The following is a 23,601-nucleotide window of genomic DNA, read 5'->3' on the forward strand; positions in this document are numbered from 1 at the left end:
TGAGTACCAGTTCCTGAGGGTAAAGGGCAGTCGGCTCATAAGGCTGACAGACTCACTACCATCTGTGAGCTGATTGCCTTGATGTCTCACGACCCAATGGCCCTCCACAACCTTAGTTATTAACATACACTATTACATTTCATATGCATATGCAAAAAAATGCAAGAAAATTGTAAAAGTGAACTTCTAGCAAATACCATATTTTCTTGAATATCCCATGCCATTGAAGAGACTACACACCCCACTCTTAAAGAAACAAATTAAATCTTTTGTGAATTTATTGAAGTACTAAAATATATATGTGGGGCATAATTGTATGTAATACATAATGTCTTGACAATTGAGAAATGTTCCAGTACATCTTTGTATGCACACCCAAACTAGTACCTCTCCCTTGTGAGTGTGCAAAACTGTTCTTCCGCTTCAGGATATTTCACTTACTGACCATGGATAGCTAAAGCGGTTAGTCACTGGCTTCGCACCGCGATGGCCTGGGTTCGAACCAGGGTCTGGTCAAGTGGGATTTGTGGTGGACAGTGTGGTGCTGGGGCAGGTTTTCTCCGAGTACTTCGGTTTCCCCTGCCAATCTTCATTCCACCAAATTCTCCATCATAATCACCTGGGGCAGGCTACAATAGGCCAATCAGTGGTCACCATGTCAGGTTGACCGAGCTGGACTCCACCTCCCACTAAGCGAAAATTTTTATGCTGGCCATGGAAATCCCTCTGCCACTGCTTTGCAGCATCAGCTCTTTGTTCTTCTCTATTTTTTAGTGTAATTTTCACAAATGCTGTGTTTTCTGTCATCAGCACAATATCCAGTATCTTCTGTTTCTTGAATTAAGTACAGTTTTTGTTGGAAAAGCTGTACTGCCAAGCCTTAATAGTCACATGTATCAATGCATGTGCATAGTAGGTCACAGCAGCATTCACTGAACATGAATGGCACATTCTTGGTGCTTGGGTTCATGAAAGGATGCAGAAGTTGTGAAGTGGATGCCTGGAATGCACAGTGTTGCTAGTCTTGTCATGAATAAGCCGTGGACATGTTTTCTTAACCAGTCAAGTGGCTATGACGTCTATAGACGCCACACATGCTCCCTACTACTCTGTTATAGATATAATGCTAGCTGGCAGTGCAAACTTNGTGGATGTTTGGAAGAACAGTTCATCCAATCTCGCCTTGAGCTTGCCCACGTTGCAATAAGGGACTCTGTCAATGAGGCGTATACAGTGTTGCAATGAGCAAAGCTGGGGGTATGTGTTTCCGCTAGAGAGATTTGTTAGTAAACTACTCTGATTGTGTTTCATTTCCAAACACCAAATGCAAGTCAAGACAGCATATATTGAATGTGCATGACTCAGACATGCGTACAAGATTACATGGTCTGAACACAAATGAAAGTCAGTGGCGACAGTGGCAGATTTTTTGAGAATGAAGCCAAAAGTACGGAATTTTTCTAAAAAATATATATACTTCAGTGTAATGGCTATAGGAATGAAAATGCAGGTACGTGAAGTCTGATAATTGGTCTTTCAGGAGCTTTTTGTTCCATTATTTTATAATGACACATGATTGAGATATTACATTTTAAATTTGGAGCAAAAATTATAAAATTAAATGCCACAGTGACAAATTGAAATGTCTGGGGGAATTTAATGTGACACTCTGAGGGAGATAAGAACATGGAAAAGAATCACTTGACAGGTTAATAGAAAAATGCATTGGTTGTTCGAGAAAATGAGCAAAATAGTCACACATTTAGAACAGTAGTTTCCTATCCAAAGCTGCCTGAAACTAGGAGATGCTTTATCACCGCTGCTTTTCAGCTTTGCTTTAGAATATGCCAGAACAGAATATAGAATAGGAAGGCCCAGGGAAATCAGGTGGGACTGAAATTAAATGGGACACATCAGCTGCTGGTCTATGCTGATGATGTAAATCTACTGGAGGATAACACATACCATAAAGAAAAACGCAGAAATTTAATCGAAGGGAGTAAGGAGGTTGGTCTAGAAGTAAATGCAAGAAACTAAGTATAATTTGCTGCCTTGTCGCCAGAATGCAGGGCAAAAGTATGGCAGTAAGATAGCAAAGAGATCCTTTGAATATATGCCACAGTTCAAGAATGACAGTAACAAATCAAAATTTGATTGTGGAGGAAATTAAGACAGGATTGAATTTGGGTAATGCCTGCTGCCATTCAGTCCAGAACCTTTTGTCTTCTTGTCTGCTGTCTGAAAACATAAAAGTTGGAATATACAAAACTGTAATTTTTCCTGTGGTTCTGTATGGGTGTGAAACTTGGTCTCTGATATTAAGGTAGGAACTTAGACTGAGGGTATTTGAGAACAGGGTGTTGAGGAGAATATTTGGACCAAAGAGAGATGAAGTCATAGGAGGTTGGAGAAAACTGCATAATGAGGAGCTTCATAACTTGTACTCTTCTCCAAGTATAATTAGAATGATCGAGTCAAGGAGGATAAGATGGGCAGGGCATGTAGCACAAATGGGGGCAAAGAAGAATGCATATAGCATATTGGTGGGAAAGCGAGTAGGGAGACCAAGGCATAGGTGAGTGGATAATTTTAATCTTAGAGTGATAGAATGGGATGGTATGGACTGGATAGATCTGGCTCAGGATAGGGACCAGTGGAGGGCTCTTGTGAATGTGGTAATGAACCTTTAGGTTCCATAAAATATTTGTAAGTTCTTGAATAGCTGTACAACTGGTGGCTTCTCAAGAAGGGCTTAGCTCCATAAAGTTAGTTAGTTGAGTGAATGAATGAAAGTAAAAGGGGTGGGCCTTCTTGGCACCGTGACCACAGTGATCTGTTGTGCCTAGTTAGTTAGTTAGTTAGTTAGTTAGTTAGGAGCCATAAATAACACAGTATATGCAAGTTATAAAATAATTACTATATTTCTTTTTGTACCACATTCACCATTTTCCTGAATTAGCATTAAAAAAAAAGCACAGGGTTCATAGTCTGCAAGGGATTATTCATTTCTGAACATATTGTAACAGATTTTATCTAAGCATTGCCAGACAGCTGCTCAGTAAACAATTCCCAACATGCAACAATATAAGGGAAACTGCTTTCTACGACTGTGACAATCAACAGGAGAACAGCATGGTTATGCAATCCATTTCTAGGCAACGGTTCGGTAAACATATTTCCACATATCGTTCAATGCTATGCAACGTGGTGACATCATTAGCAATCCAACAGTGTTTTCCAGGGGGTCTATGCAGGTTGCCTATAAGAAAAGTGAATTCAGAAGATAGATAGTCCAGGGCAGTTGTGAGTCAGTTACTGGTAGGATATAGCCATGGGAATATTGAAATAAAGAAGAATTAGAAGTTGGCCAGTGAGGACTTAATGTGTGATTTGAAGACTTCGTGTGTGCTGTAGTGCAGTGATATTGGGAGTGTGACAGTTATAGTTCCTGTGTTAAAATCCATTGCCAGGAAATGGGTAGGGAAAACTTTGCAGAGGAATAACCGTTGTTTAGAGCTGTTACCTAGCAATGACTAGTTAAAACAGTTATAGAAGACTTTATTTATGTGTTATAATTACAGTAATCTTGAAAGTGTTATAATTAATTGTAGTTACGAATGGTGATTACCCAATAAATCAATTCACCAATCCAACCCACTTTTAAAGTAACTGATAAAAGTAAAGCTATCCCTGTAACAGGCCATGAAGGCCCTTAGGGTTGTGAGACATTGAGGGTCCCACATTATCTAGACAGTCAGCTCAAAGATGGCGGTAAGGTTGTCAGCCTTACGCGCCAGCTGCGCTTTACTCCCCATGTACGAATATAATGTGTCATTTGAATATCAGTGCTGGATCCATTGCAGTAGTACTTTGTGCACATAATAATGCAGGTCCTATCTTCTTCAAGAATAAGATTGAGTAAATATAAAGGCAGTTAAAGAAAGTAACCAAACTTTTACTTTTCTACCATAAGTTTTTGGGGCTGGTCTATTGAAAAATTTATCATCTGGGAAACTCTGTAATTATGAGCTCAAAAAATTAATTAGAATTTAAAATATATAGTTAGAAGCAGATTTTGTTTCTGTTATGCTTGTGTGTATGCCTAGATTTCCAGTTCAACCCACTCAACAGTAGGCAGAATAAAGGAGTCTCAATTAATGCAAATCTGTGAGTGGATTCTCTGCTAATGAAAGCTGATGTCCAGAAAGTTTAATGAATTTCAACATACTGTAGCATGTAGGCCCATTACTGTATAATGACCTTGAAAGAAACAGTGAAACAACATCTGCTAGGCAACGGATTCTTCATAAGCAATTATACTTTGCCTTCGCAAACAAACATATTCCCATGGAAACGATTGGAATTCAACTATAAAGAGTGTTTTCTATACGATCTGTGCCAAGGGGTTATCATTGGGACAAGTTTAGAAGTTGTTAGGGAGTTTTGTGAAGAGAAGACTTAGTGTATGCAGTTGAGAACAGCAGCTCAGGAATCTCCATTGTTAAGATCCATTACTGGGAAATGACTAGTGACAGCAGACTGAAAACACTTAGCATGTGCTGTAGTGATTTGTAAAGTGTGAAAATTAGCGATGGTGATATAGTTACTTGCAGTTACGACCTGTAAGTGGTCACTAAATCCAGTCCCCAATCCAAAACCCTGCAAATAGTCACTGTCTCATGTGACAGTATGTTGCATTTAAAATTCAGCTGCCTGGTTTGAAGGTCTTGCTTTGGACTTTGATGATGTTGCAAGTACTGCAGAAGAGACATTTAGCAATGATGAATGTTAAACATGAGTACAGTTTGGTATATTTAATTTATAGAACTGTTTTCTCATTTTACATGTGCATATAATTCCGAATTGTGGGTTTTCTTTTGCTGTGGATTCTTTCATAAGACTACCATTAAGTGATGGCATCTTTAGCTACTGATATAAGATATTTTTATACCATTTTATGTACTTTTTTAACCAGTGAATGCTATTATGAGCAGTGTTAGAACAGTATATTTTATGTGTGTTCTGATTATCTGTTCTTGATGCTCTTATACTAAATGAAGCTGATTGTTTACTGAATGTTTAATGTGAACTTTTACTGACTCCTTAGCCACTTTTTCCCCCACAAAATCAGGGTACATATCAATCATGGGGACATGTGAAACTTAGTGGTTCCACACAACTTGTAAAGATTTTAGTTGGTTTAGACAGAAATTCTAGGCAAGGCTGTATTTTATGTATTTTTGTCTTGTGGAAAACAATAGTTTTGTCTGAAAATAATACATTGTTGCCAAAATATTTAGCTATATGAAGTAAAACTCAGAAGTATGAAATATCTGGTATGGTATTTACCATTGAAAGACAGTAGTTGTGGTGCTGTGTGTTGTGGATATGTAAATTTAGAAAATTTTTGTTGGATTTATATCATGATAGGTAAAAACGGCACTTTTCTCCTAAAGATACATTTTCTGGTCCTCTGCATTGGTTGTAGCCTCAAGATCGACATGCAGAGCATCAGTAGATGTGACACTTCTCCAGTGACAAGTTTGCCAATACACGGTGATTGTCAGTGAGTGTACTGGCTGAGAAAAGTCTGCTTGTAATCATAACTGATGACGTATTTATACTTTATGCATTGTTTTTGTACCTAATTACAGAGGAAAATTACAATAGATTGTTGTACAACTGGATCTTCAAGTCATTTCCACTGACTCTAGTATGGTTAATCATGGTTTCTGATTTGTGCTTCGTTTGACATGAATTTGCTTCCTTTGTCATATCTTGCTCCATTGTACAGCATCCGATGTGCATTTGATTCTATGTGCTTCCTGTTAAGAACACAATAGGCTTTTTAGAACAACCACAATGTGTAACACATATAAAGACTTGGAAGAATCAGACCAGCAGCAATGTAATAGTAGTAGCACAGTCAGGTGAGGTGATGTGTGACAGGCCTCAACAAGACATCACTGTTATTACCATACTTAATTTATTGCTAATGTATAGAAACGAATTTGAATTCAGAATGTTATATTGTGTCAGGTGGAAAAGATGTACCTGATTAAAATGTGGATGCAGCCTTTGTCTCATCAGTCTAACCATGCAAACTTTGGAAAGTCCTCAGTCTTAGTCAGTACTTCCATTGTTGCCAGTGAGTCGTCTTTATTGTTTTTATTGCTCCCTTTATTAGTTTTCTTCTTCTTCTTGATCTCCTGATTCTTTTGTTGTTCTTTTGTAGATTTTCTTATGTTGGCTGTCTTTGCTAGTGACACATTTTCTCTATCTCTGTGGTTGATACAGTAGTTCTGCTGAAGATATTTCTCATGACCTGTAGAACATACACGTTATATTGTTTCCAGACATTAAACCTCAGTGAACAGTTAATTGCTATAAAACCTGCTTCTGACAGGATCCCTCTGGACTTCTGTTTAACAAACTTCCTGGTAAAAGATTGTTGAACAAAGGACGTAAGTGAGTGATGCATATTGGACACACAGGCACAACTGGAACTACTCAGAAAATAAGATTTTCAAGGAAATGCTGGTGAGGCATTTGTTGCAAGGCTCACTTTCATCCTGCAGTATGACATGCAAGCTCCTAGATGGCACAGATGTTGTTATACAACTAGGTGCTTATTTGCAGACATTACTTCTTGTGTAGTTTCAATATTGTTGCTAGTGTGCAATATGTGTACTATGCACCTAATGAGTAGTACATATTTACAGGCCCCCCACCTTTTATAGAAAAATTACCCTTATTATAGATAATTTTGCATTGGTATTCGCTCTTTATCCTCAAGACAGATTTTCCAATAAAGGTAAATTCCACTTTACACAGTTTTTAATATACTTATGTCTAGAATGGACATCGACACTCAAGGTTATTAGACTCTTGGAAGCAGCAGTGTCATGTAGAAATTACAACTATTTACTGTTTTTATTTTTAATCCTCCTAGCATTAGTATCCAGTGTTTAGGGCATACCTGGGTTACTGCCCACATTTTGAATGTCTTTTATATCAGCGATGGCGTGATAGATGGGCCGTAGGGCTGATACAGCACGACTTACTCCAACCTGGCTGTGTCGGATGTGATGCTCTGTTAAATCTGCACCAATGAGCTCATCATATGGATCCATCCGAATTGATATAATCTTGTTCACTATCTGGAAACATTTGCAAAATTAGTAAGTTCCTGCAGTCAGTATAAGTCAGAATTAAGAAAAGTATTCCCATATTTATGTGTAGACATGGAGCACTCCACAACCTTCAATTTGTTTTGTTTGAATTTCAGAAGAATCCTTCTCATTCCAACATTGGACTCTAATATGATTTCCAGATGTTTGTCTGTGTCTGACAGGGCTGTTTATGGTCCATCTGGTAAACCTTAAAGATAAGTTTATATTTATTGCTTTTCTAATTTTAGTGCTGTTATATTGGCCCTGACATTAAGCACAAATACAATTTTGCAGTAATCAAGCTGAGTACAATGGAAGAAGGGGAAAAACTGAAGAAACTAGAGTAGAGAATTGTCATTGTTTCCATAACTCTGTAATTGACAAGTTGGTGAATATGGCTCTTCCCTCCCGACAGGAGTTGACAAATGGTTTTCCGTTTGTTTCAGTTCTTTCACACACAATGCATAAAGTTAGGCATAGTGGGCAGGACATATTTTCCTGCTTGTAGATTTTGTCTCTGAAACTGCTAAAGTTATTTCGAGGAAGTTAGTGTTCTGAAACTTTTAAGCTGAATTTGATTTTGGTTCATACTGAACCTGTATAGACCCTACCATAAGTGAAGTTCAGATCAAACTTAAGGTTTCATATTACTGTTCAGAGATGATCTAGAACTAGACCAAGGAGTAAATGCTTTATGTTGAACTTCTGTCTTTTTCTTGTGAAACATTTACCTTTCACTGTAGTGATTAACTCTTTGATTTGTATTCAGAAGGTTCTGGGTTCATTTCTTAGTCCCTAATGCAAAGGATCGTCACTTAGGCTTTTCCTAGTGTTCTTCAATCCCGGCAAGAAATTGTGGGGATTGAACCTCAAATTAGGCAACACTCACTTTTACATCCAAGCATTCGTTGCTCTATAATTTAAGCAGCTAAGAAAGTGTCTTTAAGTAATCTTGCAAATGAACTTGGATACATGCTGGTTTAGGAGTACTGTCTTTTAGGATGTGACATTGTGAAGTCTCGTAGAAGATTAATGATGTTTCAGAGAAACATCAGTAAAATTATACCAGACTATGAGGTGACATTTCCTGAGAGAGAATACTTACTGTTCATAGTCATGCCATGAGAACCTCAAATCTCACAAGTGCTGTCTGATTAGAGGGTTCTAGATGTCTAGTGCTTCCAGCATCATCTAAGCAGATACGGTTCAAATGGTTTTGCAGTAAGAAATTCTGTTACCTAAAATTTGTCAGACCATAATCCATATTTGGTGACTCACCCAAAGTATGATGCAAGTGCTCAATATGCCCCAGGTAGTGAGGCAAAATGCTCCTAAGGTCTGTACGCCCACCATGTACCAGCCTCCACCTGTTGGTTAGAGCAGTGGTTCTTAGCGTTTTCCACATAGTATCGTACCTAAACATACAGCAGTTCAATATCTCGCAGATTAACATTTTATAAGGAACAAATAATATGTGATAAGAGTATCAGAAAAATAAATTAAGATTAAAATGACTGTCCTGAAGGAGAGCAATGTGGGGACATAAGTTGTGCTGATACCATCCCAGATGTGATTCCATGTCCTGTTTCCATCATTCTGCTTTGTTGTTTTTCTGTTCTTAAAGAGAGTGGGAAAAGAAGTGAAAGCCTCAAATCTAAATAGCTATAGTTTGCCATTACCAATCTTTGTTAGTTTATAATGAGAAAATGAGTGCTCTGAGTAAAGGTGAACATTTTAATTGTTTAAATCTTAGTTTTGATTGACTTAACAATGGCAGTATGCTAGTATAATGACAATGAATTGAACATTTGAGTGGGCATGCTTTTGTTGTGAGTAACATACGTATTCTATAATGTCGATTATTTTGTTGGATTAAACTGAGTAATGTTCATTATAGAATAACTGTGAAGTCTTCAAATGTGTTAAATATCATCATGACAAATATATGTTTTTTCTTATAAAATAATATTTCCTTAAAGAAAAGGAAAGGCTGGGTGGTCCAGGAGTAAGCAAAGGACATTCCACTCGTAATGAGTCGCCATCACTCCACTATATTTATGGAAGGACTCTTTTGATTTGTACGAAGAGTCTGATTGTCTATATTTCTTGAAATGGATATCTTGAAGTTCCCGATTTCAGCGTTAGCTTTAGGTAGAACTGCTGGAATCCAACTCTGGACACTTGGATGGATAATGATATAATACAGTTATGCATCTTAAAGATCTAATGAAAAGTATAATGCTTAGTGCTATGGTTGAAAATTGTGAGTGTTGTTAATAGTTTGTTGTAATTTATCTTAGTATCTTTTCTCCCACATGTGCTGCAGCGTGTTTCTCAAACTGCTTAAACATACTAATTGTGGGGAAGTTGGATTTTATATAAAAAGTTTCAAACAAATTTCTGACTTTCATCAACTCTTTAAGTTTTATATTGTATTTTATGAATAAAAATAGCATTATGTCTTGAATAAATTCCATTGACATTAACTTTGTTAGAAGCGTTGAAAAACTTTTTGTAATATCTTCATTATCTCCACATATTCAGGAATGTTATTCCACTTAAACAGATCATGATGCTCCAGTAAAACTGAAGCATCAAAAGAACAGAAAAGTAACAGAATAGCAGTGGATATAAACCACTTTTTACAATATAAGATGCTAGGTATGGTTGCATACTAACTGGAGCTGTTGACACAACGAGAAGATTAAATCTTAATAAGATCTATTAGAATTCATAAAAAAAATTAAATTGTTTGATTCATTTAATTATTTTATTTGTTAAACCATTGATACTTTTATTGATTTTAACTGATTTTATTCAAATTATAATATTATGTCTGTATACTACAGCATACTCCTGAAGGACAGCATAATGCCTGCCAGTATTAAGCTTACTGAGATTTATTAGAGATATTACAAAATATAGATTTTTTATCATTTTGGAGGACCTTCGAAACTTCCTTTTATATGATTATCATTGAGTATAAAGTAGAGGATTGTAGGAATTAATATATAATTCTTTCAAGAGAATATAGAACGCTTACAACATTAATTCTGTTTAATTGTGTATAACCACTGTCTAATTATGTGCATACATGAGTTTATGTTGGCATGCATATATATATATACACATTTCCCTTGGGGGCGAGTAGACTGCAGAGATGGAGATATGTGTAACTAAATACTTTATTTTAATGTGAAGTTTCAGGTAGTGTTGGCTTTCTGAATGGGAAAATTTGGAAATAGCCATATGCTACCATAAACTGCCAATTGGCCGCGCCATAGCTCAAGCGGTTAGTCACTGGCTTCCCACTGCGGTGGCCCTGGTTCGATCCCGAGTCTGGTCAAGTGGGATTTCTGGTGGACAAAGTGGCGCTGGGGCAGGTTTCCTCAGAGTACTTCGGTTTCCCCTGCCCATCTTCATTCCACCAAATTCTCCATCATCATAATGATCCAGGGCAGGCTACAATAGGCCAATCAGTGGCCGACATGCCGAGCGGACCCCACTGAGCGAAACTGCCAAATGGAACTATGTTCATGGAAGCAGATTTGGCCAATGATCCATGATAGACTTTTACCTTTGAAGAGTCCACTGCGCCCACTTGTGGTGTCAAGTGGCTCTGGATTATCTGCAAACAGCCCTACTGCAATGACACCCCAGACTGCTGCTGCACCTATGAAAATATGGTCTTGTAGCAAAGTAATGGCTGACAAACAAAACTCAAAACAGTTCCTGAAGAAGTGACTGGGTATGTTGTCTGGTCTTAGGGTTATAACTCTTATTACTGAACACCATAAGTCTCTCTGTTTGTCATTTCATCCATAGCATGATTCAATCAGAAAAGAGAAATACTGTTGATAATAGTTATGAAACTTAACATCTCAATACTATATATATATACTATACTATACTATATATCAGGCATGCCCAACTTCAAACAGGTTGTGATTGACTTTTTAGTATCAAAACTGCCAGTGATCTACCACCCCCTCCTATCATCGTACCTCGCTTTAAGCAAAAATATTGGTAAAAATAACATGACACATGTTGTTTGTTGTAAAAGCAACATAAAATGGAAGTACTTCAATACTTTAATATGTATTTTCCCTTCAAAATCTGAATATAATCATGTTTTATGCTTTCACTTATAATTTCTTTATAGTCCTATGAGATCGACCAAAAATCGTCCCGCAATCGACCAGTTGATCGCGATCGATGCGTTGTACATGCCTGCTATATATAATAATGGAACACAGAGAAAAGTATTTTGTCTGGCTAATAATAGGCAGAACATGGCCTAATGCAGGGGGATCTGATTATATAATTTTCCATGGTGAAATGTGTTTGTGGTGCTGTTTGTAGTAGCCTACCACTGTATGTGTGATGTCACAGTGCACACATGCTGTCACACGGTCAGCCTGTTTTCCATGGCGTTTCACATGGGTGGAAGAATTGACAACATGAAGCAACACCACTTCAGTCCACCATCTAAGTTATCCAACAGGACGAAGTTTATGTTCCAGGATCATTGATTGTGGTTGAACCAGAAAACGTACTTGCTGTTTGGAAAAGAATCAAAGGAGAAAAGGGAAAAGAAGGCTATTCAGTCCTGAGTAAGTACCAGTGCATTTTATACATTAATTTATGAACAGCAAGAAGATTATGGAAAATTCTTTATTACTTTTGAATATCACCAGATGTGGTCAGTGTGTCAAAAGATATATTCAGTAATTTTTCCTCTTCTGTCATTTCTGATGCTTAATTTTAATTTCATATCTGAGAACTGGTAACTGGTAATAGACAGAAGAAATACACTACAGTTATATGTATTTGCATGGACCAAGTAAACTTTTGTTGTATTTATTAAAGGTATTACATGATAGCATAAAGAGGTAGAGCTACCCCTGTGTTTAACTCAGTAAGGACTGTACCATGAAGACATATGGGGGAATGGAAGTATAGCTCCAGCATCCTTGACCTTGACACTAGATGGAGGTCAATGGTCGGCATCATGTCCTTGGCAGCTTTACCCCAGAACCCCCCCCCCCCCCGCNGTAACCATTTTGTAGGAGGCTCAAGAACCGATGTGGATGCTGTGGAGAAAAGAAAAACCTTGTCCTCGCCAGGAATCAAACGCCGGCTGTTCAACCAGTCACCATACAGACTAGTGATTGAAATAACAAGCAACCAAAAATTGAGAACCGTATAAAGCAACGTTTCCTAGAGTTGTAGTAACAGTCTCCCCAGGGGGCCATGACGCTTTTCCTGGAATGTAATTGTAATACATATAAATTAATAAGCCCACATTAAATAGCAAACAAACAGTTTAATAGAATAAATATTTATGAAATCATTGTGTTAACCAATTACTTATTGACATTGATTCATATTTTAATGGGATGGAGGGGGGCTCAAAATTTCTGTTCACATAAAGGGAGCCTAAGGTTGAAGGAGTTCAGGAACCATTCCTCTGAAGCACAAAGGTTACTATACAAAATATGTACCACCAGCTTTAATATTAAAAAATTGCATTGTGCCCAAATAATTCATTTATGGATCTGACATGTTTCTTAAAATAAACCAATTATTTCCCAACAGCATTAACCAATTGGCCGTTGTAATGCAGACATTGCGTTCTCTGTGTGATACAGGTAGAAACTGAATTCTTAAATACTGTATTTACATGAATTTCGGACTGTTAGTTTATATTTATGGGTTATTTATTGTATGCTTTTTTTTTTTAAATTCACTTAGTGGGGTGGAGTCCAACTGGGTCCACTCGGCACGGAGGCCACTGATTAGCCTATTGTAGCCTGCCCCGGGTCATTATGATGATGGAGAATTTGGTGGAATGAAGATTGGCAAGGGAAACCGAAGTACTCAGAGAAAACCCCCCAGAGCCACTTTGTCCACCACAAATCCCACTTGACCAGACCCGGGATCGAACCCGGGCCCCCGCGGTGGGAAACCAGCTACTAACCGCTTGAGCTAGGGTGTGGCCTTATTGTATGCTTAGTTATATAAATATTTTCCATTGCTGCTTAAATAGTAATGGGTTTCTGCCTTTATACTTAGTTGACCGACTGGGTGCCTTTGGATTGGAAACCTGTTTTTAGTGTGGTGTTCTGATGCCAGATTGTCATCCATGCCTCAAATGATCCTGAAATTATGGAGCTGAGTCCTTGAGAAGCTGCCAATTGCGCAGCTACTGAAGAACTTCCCAACATTTTATGAAATCCGAAGGGTCACAAGAACCCTCCACTTGTCCCTACCCTGAGCCAGATCAATCCAATCTATACCATCCCATTCCATCTCTCTAAAATCGTGAAATTAGAGTTTAAAAAAATAATACGTCTATAGTTTATTTATTTAGAGCCGGGATGGCTCAGTCAATATAGCGACTGGCTACGGGCTAGATGACCAAGGGGTTGGAGTTCGACCCAGTGTGGTAAAAAATGTTCTGTTCTCCACAGGATCTAGACCGACTCCGGGGCCCATCCAGCCTCCTATCCAATGGGTACCGGGGGTAAAGCAGCCCGGGGCGTGAAGCTGACTACTCACCTCCAACTACTGCCAGGTCAAGAAAACCTATATTTATAACTTCACTCCCCCATACGCCTTCATGGCATATCGCTTATTTAGGTAAGCACAGGGAAAAGTTTACCCTTTTTACTTTTATAGTTTATATGTAGCTGTACATGCTTCAAACGAAGACTTATTACCACACCTACGGAGCAAATTGGCGTAGCGGTAACTTTCTGGACTCATGTTCGGTATGTGCTGAGTTCAGATCTCGGCCAGAACACGGGCCATGCTGCCTGAGGTTTCTGTGGTTACCTCATTCCCACTAGGCAAATGTCAGGAGGTCACAGTCGCTTCCTTTCATATTCTTTCCACTTCATCAGTTACCCTCCCATTTGATGCTATAGTGTATAGTCTAAACACTGAGTATTCTTAAATAACTGACAAAGGAACTACCACGCATTAATCGGTGCATGTGTCACTCTCACAGCAAAATTTCTCATGGCCGCCGTATCGTTACTGATTGTAGAAGTGGAAAAGCGTGATATAGTGCCATACCAAGTTATGTGAAAATCGATCAACTGGTTCAGAAGTTGAAAGGAAGGCATGACTGTAATGAGGCTACCCTTAAGAAAGGAAAGCGGATAAAAAATGGAAATATATTACGTGTTTCATTTAATATTTTCTGTGGCAGTTCATAGAAATCATCCATGAGCAGCATGCACAATTCCTTCTAACGATTCTTTTTCACAGAAAGACTGTATATTCGAAAAGTTGATCACTATAGATTTTGTTAATTGCTTCATATCAAGGAAATCGCCCATTTTGACTACCGAAAATGACAGGAGTGTGAAAGGACTTGCAAAACTAAATGAAAATTGCAGCCAGTAGACAGAGATTTTGTTTGCTCCCAGTGGCTTCAAATGAAACTGCCAGGAGTAGATCATATTTACACCTGTCAAAAAGGCCTACCAAGCTGCTTCTCTGTGGTGGGTGAAGGGTCAAAATTTACTTATATTTAGGCTGCTTCAGAATACTTTTATGGCCCACCATAAATTTTTTATTCTGTGGGGTAGCAAAATAAAATTTCCGTAAGAATTATTTTAATAATATTTTGTCTGACTCCTTTTATGCCAGACTTGCCCATCCAAGTTGGCTTCTATGAAAGTTCTCTCTGCTTAATAAAGCTCCAGACCGTGAAGATAGATGGGGGACTGGAAGCACAGCTCCATGCATTCTTCACCTCTGCTCACGAGGAAGGTGAATCGCCAAATTTAAGCCCCGGTTCACTGACTGCCGATTGGACAGGATGATGTGTGAATCGGCTCCGATGCCAGCCTTAATGCTGTGGAGAAGACGGCGCTGCTGGAAATCGAACTTCTAATTTTAATCACTCCACTGTGCTATCCCGACGGCCGTGTAGGTCTTTATGCAAGCCAGTAAACCTAACAAGTTGACCGTGTGAAAGCAGCATCATACATTCATCTTCTCAAAATTGACACAACCGAAATGTGCCCACTTGATTTTCTTTGCAATGCCTATTTCGTCCCGGCAGCATGATTTCAATAACAAACTAACTGCAAGAAGGCTGATTTCTTAGAAATTTTATAATTCTCCATCAACGGCTGAGGTTTTATAGCATCGTGGTTAATCGGGACTGCAAAAACGGGGAGGGACCATGGGCTGGATGGGCATTCAGACGTACTCTTTGGGTGTTATGGGCAATTTAGGGCGTTAATCGAAACCGAAATGTCATTACCATGTACAGACGATGCTCCAACAGGATCGTCGATTCTCATCTTGTCTATGAGGGGCATGGAGATGCAAGCAATGATCGCGCCTACTGTTCCGATGAGCAGTGCCTCCCACGACCGGTACAGGAAACACCCCGCTGCCAACATCACAGAACTCGCCTTTATATCGATGTCTTCCTTATGTACTATAATGAGAAGAATGTGTAACATCACTCTGCACAGGGTCAGATATTATTGTCCCTACTTTCGTTCAATATTCACATTAAAAGGCCTTTATGATACAAATCGCAGACATTAATGTGTAACGTGCAGTGCCTTGTTGGCTGGGGTGGCTGGTGGGGGTAAGCTCTCTTGGGCCCGGTAGATGAATGATGCTTTACAGACGCTGTTCAACTGCTGAGTTTCAAATTTGGTTTTCATCATAATCTGCGCTCGCATCTGAGGTATGTTTCGATCATTTTTGTTGATCGAGAAGTCCTTACCCTCTGGCATTTGTGTTTACTGATTCATTTGCATTATTCCTTTTTATTGGGACAATTCCCAGCAGAGATTGGACGTGCAAGGGAAGTGGATAGGAGTAGGAGGTGGCTTTCCCCACCGCCCCCCCTACCATATATTTCTTATTTCTTTTTCTTCAGTAGCTTCGGCTGTCATGGCTTAGGCCCTTTTGACAGCTGTGAAACACTGAATGCATGAGAAATGTTGGCGCTGATTGGCCCAACAGAAAGCCTGTACCTACAGCTGCTTCTCATATACCTGTGATCGAGACAAGAGAGCCCAGAATACTGTTGATGAGGTCCATGATGTCCAGTCGTCCTTCTCGCAGGAACATGGAGTAACCCAACCCAACGCACCCGCCCCCAAATGAGCCCATCATTGTCTGAACGGCTGCGCGGGCTGCGTAGTGCCACTTGGCTCCGCTGACTCCATAGGTGCTGCAACCAAAGCACGGCATCTACCGGTAAACAGACGAAACACTTTTTCAGCCGCAATACGTGCCTGCAAGCAGTTGATGTGTGTCTGCGGGTTTGCCAACGTCGCATGTATGCCGGTACATGGTACATTTCTTCCTTGAAACTAAAACCGAGAATGAGTGTATCAGGAAACATGTTTTTAGAAAAGTAGCGTTGTATATACGTAAATATTCGGCTCCCACAAAATGCGGGGAATTTCTTCAGTAGCTGATTGAAGCATTACAAATATTGTAATAGCTTCTTATGAAGACCGCTGCCTCTTGAAGATTGCTAAGGAAATTGTAGAGTTTGGCCTACAAACTAATTTTATGGCACTTTTACCCCTTTGAAGGATTTGCTTAATGCCGTCTTTATCCAAATTCAGTCCTTTTGCCGTCTAGTGATCAGGCTACAGACTCGACTGAACTTCGTTTCTCGTCGCAAGCAGACACCTTTGTTCTCATCATCCAAACCGACTGTAGGATTCACTCAGCCTTGACGCCAGTGGGTAGCGGGCGCATGACTCTAAGCACTCATCTCAGCGTCTCCGTAGTCTAGGGGTAACGTTCCCACCTCATGACTCAATGTACGCGGGTTCAAACCCGGCGGAGGTCATGGAATTTTTAAGGGCGGAAAAATTCAGGGAACAAGTCCTCCGCGAGGGACTTTAAGCTGTGTGTCCCGTGTCGTAGATTTACGGCAAGTAAAAGATCCTCATGTCTCTAGGAGACCTCTGAGCAAAATTACGCAAAATTTCCCGCCCAAGTAGTTTCCAATTCCTCCGGTAGATGGGGAAGTATCGGGGACCACTGCCAGAGAGGTGGCCGACCTCGCTGGCAGGACGGGGCTGATAGCGAGCACTGGCGACTGGTAGAATATCAAAGGGGGACGCACAATGGACTACTAGTCGCGATGCATGGTGAAACCCACCCCCTCCAATAATAATAATAAGCAGTCATCTCCATCTAATGTCAAAGATAAGAATACGTGGAGCTACACCTCCGCTCCTCCATGTGACTTCATGGTGTGGTACTTAATTAGGTATCATGACGCTTTGAAGCCGGGTAATCCTCTTTTCCTTTTCATTCTTTCTCGTCTTATGCCCATGGTTCATTCTGGTGGGTAGAAATAAATATTAAAGCTATCCCTGTAACAGGCTGTGGAGGCCCATAGGATTGCGAGACATCGAGGCCTCTACGTTTTCTAGACAATCGGCACACAGATGGCGGTGAGGTGGGAACCTTTTAGATATTACATTTCAGAAAGCTGGGTGCAACAGTAAACACACAATTTACTACGTCCTGCTGTGACAAAATGTAATGTCGAATAGGTTAAATTAAAATCTGCTCACATACATGAGTTTTACTGTACAAAATGTAAACCTACTTAACAGATTCTAGACATATTATATTGGAGCATGTAGGATATGTTGGAGAATGTGTATGAGGTTGAGACCATACTCGTACCTGCCAGAGTTGAAAGCGAGCCATCCCCACCACAGCACAAAGAGACCCATGACAGCGTTCACAGGGGAGCCAAGGGGCAGTGGTTCATTCCCCATGTCGTACCGACCCAACCGTGGGCCCAGCATCATCGCAGACGCTAGTGCTGTGGACACAACGCACACGTTCAGTGCTCTTTGCAGAGTAGATCTGTTTCGTAGTACAGTTTTAATTTCCAAAGCCATTAGATTGGAAAATACATCTTATCTTGAAGAATACCGTCTTCTGGGATGTGGCGCCATGTAGATGTTATATGAATAGATGTTTCGGAAGAACGTATCGCCTCCATTTTCAGGGTATAAAAATCCGCGAGCGAGAAACCAGCGTGAGCAGCTGGCTACAAACTGAGCTCAGCCTGTAGCCACGTGCTCACTCTGGTTCCTGGCTTGTGGAATTTTATACCCTGAAAATAGAGGCGATATACAGGGTATTGAGAAAACCAGAAGGACAGAGACGACTGGGAAGACCAAGGCGTAGGTGTGTGAACAATATTAAAATGGATCTTAGAAAGATAGGATGGTATGGATTGGATTGATCTGACTCGGGATAGGGACCAATGGAGAGCTCTTGTGAACACGGTGATGATCCTTCGGGTTCCATAAAATGCTGGGAAATTGGCCGCTTCTCAAGAAGGGGTCAGCTCCATGAGTGAGTGCCCTATAAACTTACCCTGCCATCTCCTGGCACTTTTGTATGTATATATGTGTTGCCATTGACAAGTAAGAAAGACTGGTTTTCACATAAGAAGTCACTATAAAACATAAATGATTGAATTTCCTCATCAAAATACAGACACATCCCCATGGATTGCTTAGTAATATCGTTTTGAGTCCAAAAATTTCTGGTTAATTAGAGCGTCCTTTGGTGCAATTAAGGACGCCTGTGCTCAACAAGTTATGTTATTGCAACCTTTCATATCTGAAAGTAGATAACCTGGCACGAAAGCAAAGAACTCACCAGAACTGCCTCCTATGAGATGCACGGGCCCCGAACCCGCGATGTCCACATAACCCAACCTGTTCAGGAAGCCGTGGTCTCCCCATGCCCAGCCCGCCGGTATACAGTACACAACCGTGTTGAGGAACGAGAAGATACAGTACGCCTTGAAGTTGCACCTGCAGGCAACCCAACCAACACACTGAGGACCCTGTACACAATCTGCCATTTGCACAACATCCGGTGCTGTGCTGTGCTGTCATTTTGGTAATTAATGGAGTTAATTGACGTGCTGTGCAAGCGTTGCACACAAAGTACGTTTGATAGTTTTAGCGTAACATGAAGCGTTGTGCCGTCAATAGTGCTGTTTGCACATTTTCAGCCTTGCCCCCCGTTGCGATGGTTCCAGTATCTACTAACATAGTCCTGGAGGGGATTGATATAGAAACGGAAACTTGGAAAGTGACAGTGGTTACATTGGAGGAAACTGAACAGACTGTGGACCGAGATATGGTACGAAAGAAAGTACATTTTTGCGGTATGCGAGAAGTCGCTCAAAGCAAGAATTCCTGAGACAACAGCCGGACATTACTAGGCAGTGGCACGTAAACAACAACAACAGAGGAATAGTGTTTTCTGCTCAGTTCGTGCCGATGGCTGCGCAAGCAACAATGGAATACGTCATGCTTTGCAAAGTCTAGACTAACAGACGATTTGTATGTAGTGCAAAAGCAAGAATGTTCAATAACACGCTGTAAGTGCGATACGTACACTTGGGAAAGGCCAAGCATATTCATAAGAGGCAAACCCATCATCTTGTCAGAGAGGATGTTACGTAAGGGCCATGACCGCAAGCGTTCAGTTGAAAAAATCTCTGATCGTGATCCTCAAGGGGCTTGGCGCCGAGACGAAGTGATTGGCGGTAAACCGCCAGTCGTAAAGTAATTTTGACTTTGACATCAATTTTGTCGCAATTAGACCATGTGGTGGCGGGTTCGAATACCTCCACTATAGCCCTGCGAGTCATAGGAGACGACGAAAAGGGAACCCAGTACCTGGGGATACAACTGGGCCACCCTGTTCCTGTGGGATATAAATACGGGTACCTGGCCCTCCAGGTTGGGGGATTCTCGAAACTGAGACAGTAAAATATGGTCATGAGTCGCGCTGGACTCTGATTTAAGAATGACTGCGCTGGCGAGGGCTAGCAGGAATTTTAAACGGCAGAGCCGTCCTCTAGTCAGAGAGGACGCCCCACATCAACAAACACGCAACCGTCTGTCTAATAAAAATCTGGTCTTGGGCCCTATATGGGTTCTTGACTGGCCGACTGACCTTCGGTCGTAACATAATTTTGACTTTTTGCTGCAGTTAGTTAATATAACCGCTGGGCTTCAGTCGTTGTGGTCTGTTGCTGTGAGAATCTGGTAGCTGAGGCCGGGATCAGTTCGGGAACCCGGAGGAAGGTGAATATCCGCCGTTGAAGCCGCTACCAAGCAAAGGTTAATGATGACTGTAACAGAGTGAGTGATTTGTGACGTGTGTAGAACAGTGAGAGCATAATCCTTGCTTGTAGTTACTTCCTGCAAGAGTTCGGTAAATCTAATTACCGATGCAAACCCTGTCTATAGTCACTAAAACCGTGACATTACATTCGGACTAATTTAAAAGGGAATTGAAGCTTAAGTTCAAGAAGAAGGACTGCTAAACACGCTGCTTCTCTGAAATTAACGCTTCGAAGATCACTCACTAGATGAAGTTTGCGCAATATGATCGCATCTTCTGTGGGATTTTGTTATGCAACAAGGAGACGATTCAAAATGGCTGATCATATATGGAACTTTTTACTTACGAAACTAGAGGAAATACTCATGCTACAAAACTATATGATTTGTGTTACGATTAATCGCAACCGCATCCATGTCCTTCTCGTACTTGCATACTGGCTCTCAGATCACCTTGTATGCTCCTTGTTAGAGCAAAAGTCAGTAAGAAGCACATGCTTGCAGGAACGGACCTTTCAGCCATGGCCCCCGAGACGATTGTCGTGGCGGTGGTGGCGAAGGACAACTGAAACAAGAAAGCGGCATTCATGGGGCCCATGAGAGGATCCTTGACGGTTGGGTCCACGAAGAAGTTGCCACAGCCCATAAATGGCGTTGTGCAGGGTCCATTCCCAAAGCTGAGGGCAAACCCGAACATCCAGTAGGTGAGTCCACCCAGCACCACATCCGCTACGTTCTTCATCATGATGTTCACCTCGTTCTTAATGGAGACGCACCCGGACTCCAGCATCCCGAAACCTGCAACATGCGCACGGTAGCATAGTTGGTTGAGGCACTATGCTACAAGCCGAAAGGTTGCGGGTTCGATTCCCAATGAAGTCAATGTTTTTTTTTTCTATCTACCTAATATTTCTAGCCGCACTATGGGCCTGGGTTCAACTCAGCCTCTAACAGAAATGAGTACCAGGAAGATTCCTGGGGGGTAAATTTCGGCCGTCGCATAGGGCTGACAACCTCACCGTTATGTTTGAGCCGATTGCGTAAATGTGTGAGCCTCCACCTGTCACACACTTATGGGCCTTCACGGCCTGTTACAGGTACATCTTTACTTTTCCTTACTTTTACACAGGTCTCTCTTTTGGAAAGTTACAATAATGAAATATCTGAAGTAAGATTTAATTTTTTTTAAAACAAATATTAAAAGATACACAAAATATAGTTGCTACTGGTCACATCCCAATAGCCCTGCTCTTCCGCATTTCAATCCATAAATCCATTTCATAACTCGACTCTGGATTAACAAAAGTAGGGCACGAGAAACGGAAGTACTTGGAGAACCATATAAACTGACCTGGAATCGAACTAGGGTTGACACGATAAGAAACCGGAGAATAACCACCTGAGCTACGGCGCGGCCAAAGAATGGATCAAAGGTCAACCTGGCATGAGATTCTGAAGGGTGAAACAGTGAGTAGAGATTTGCACTTCTCCAGAATATTGCAACGTACTGTCGGTTGCTGAAGCACTACTCAACGTCACGCAGCGCGTAGCGTTTCACCTGTCTGCATGGTGAAGATGATGAACGATGATGTTATGACCCAATTGGTGTCCCCCACATCCAAGTCGAATATGCCGGGGATATTGCTGTCGCTTGTGTTGGTAGCACCCGGTCCACTGTTGGAGTCATTGCCAACACCGGAGCAGATGGGATAGGTGGAGCACATCATGCCGAACTGAGGAACTCACATCCAGCAGGCTGTGGTGCCTACCCATTGAGTGGGCGCCTTACCTTCAAAACATGTAAATAATGCACTTGAAACTCCCTTGTGATTTCTTTAACAGTCTGCAAAACATCGTTACTATTTCAGGAGATCTCGTGCCCATTAATGGAAAATCAATGGCTCGAAAATCGTATTCCATTTCTCCGCCTGACACATTCTCAAAAGATCGAATACTGATGTTTCTTTTACGTGAAAATCTGATTTTTTAAACAAAACGAATTAATAATGCTCCAGTTGTCAAAGAAAACATACATTTTGTGTCTTATTATTGCATAAACAAACGGCTGTATCTGAAAGTTATGCCACTTTATGTACAATTTATAGTTGTAAGATCATGCAAAAACAGAACTTGGAAAATATGGTTGCCGGCTTGCCTGAGGGGAAATAAATATATGTGGGGGGGGGTTGCAGATATTTGCAATATCTATTTACATTAACGGATCTTACTCCATTTTCGCAATTCTAAATTGTTCATGTGCAGCCGGGATAGCACAGTCGGTATAGAGACTGGCTACGGGCTGGACGACGACCGAGGTGTCGGAGTTTGAGTCCCTGTAATCTCAAGAATTTTCTCTTCTCCAACTTGTCCATAAAGGCTCTGGGATTCACCCAACCTCCTATCCAGTGGGTATCAGGGGCTCTTTCCCCATGAGTAAAGTGGCGGGAACGTGAAGCTGACCACTCACCTCCAGCTAGTGCCGAGGCCAAGAAAATCCACTCCCCCATACCCCTTCATGGTGTAGTGCTTAACTAGTTAAGCACAGGGACATCTTTACCTTTTACCTTTTAAATTGTCCATGTACGTACATTAATACTGTGGCAATATTTTGCTATTCTCTCTTGTTTAACATAAGAATCATCACAAGAAGAGAAGTAGTAAAAATGAGCATGTAGAGTTGAATGAGCAGATTACAGCATTTTGAAGAGTAATGTGTTTCCTTGGAAAGTTTTCTGGCAATTTTCTTTTCTTTTTCAATTTGAATTCACGTATTTGACATATAATTGCATATCCTGTAAACAAAACAGGAGATGTACAGTTATTTATACGCATTCGACGAAACCAGTGCTTCTTTCTGGAGTAATCTGGCAGTTCTCGCGAAGCAAAATATACGACTTTAGCTCCACTTTTATGTTTTTTATTGCTAGTGGGGTGGGACTAAGTCCCTTATACTGCGGCCACTTCTGGCCTATTGTACTAGCCTGAGACGATAGGTGAGGGTGATTGTGGAGCAATTGGTGGAATGAAGATTGGCAGGGGAAATCGAAGTACTCGGAGAAAACCTACCCCAGCGCCACTTTATCCACCACAAATCCCACATGACCAGACCCGGGATCGAACCGGGGCCGCCGCGGTGGGAATCCAGCGACTAACCGCTTGAGCTATGACGCGGCCCCACTTTTATGTTACTTTCCTATTGCACGCTGTGATACATACTAAAAGTATCTGACATGCAGATCGCGCTCAATAACGTTACT

At 40.9% G+C, this 23,601-nt stretch overlaps 1 protein-coding gene across 1 annotated transcript; it reads right to left on the bottom strand.

Moving 5' to 3' along the window:
* Nucleotides 1–5,036: 5,036 nt before the first annotated feature.
* LOC111866853 (putative ammonium transporter 2) lies at nt 5,037–22,068 on the bottom strand. The gene is made up of 11 exons (XM_033752438.1): nt 21,903–22,068; nt 20,857–21,142; nt 18,861–19,018; nt 17,868–18,009; nt 16,205–16,383; nt 15,454–15,633; nt 10,750–10,845; nt 8,451–8,539; nt 6,980–7,160; nt 6,055–6,325; nt 5,037–5,825 (listed from the first exon to the last, which is right to left on the bottom strand). Exons 1-10 carry the CDS (start codon nt 22,066–22,068, stop codon nt 6,087–6,089), a joined length of 1,716 nt encoding a protein of 571 aa, XP_033608329.1. The 3' UTR covers nt 5,037–5,825; nt 6,055–6,086.
* Between the last annotated feature and the right edge of the window lie 1,533 nt (nt 22,069–23,601).

This window comes from Cryptotermes secundus, unplaced genomic scaffold (assembly GCF_002891405.2).
Source record: "Cryptotermes secundus unplaced genomic scaffold, Csec_1.0 scaffold643, whole genome shotgun sequence".
Taxonomy (NCBI): domain Eukaryota; kingdom Metazoa; phylum Arthropoda; class Insecta; order Blattodea; family Kalotermitidae; genus Cryptotermes; species Cryptotermes secundus.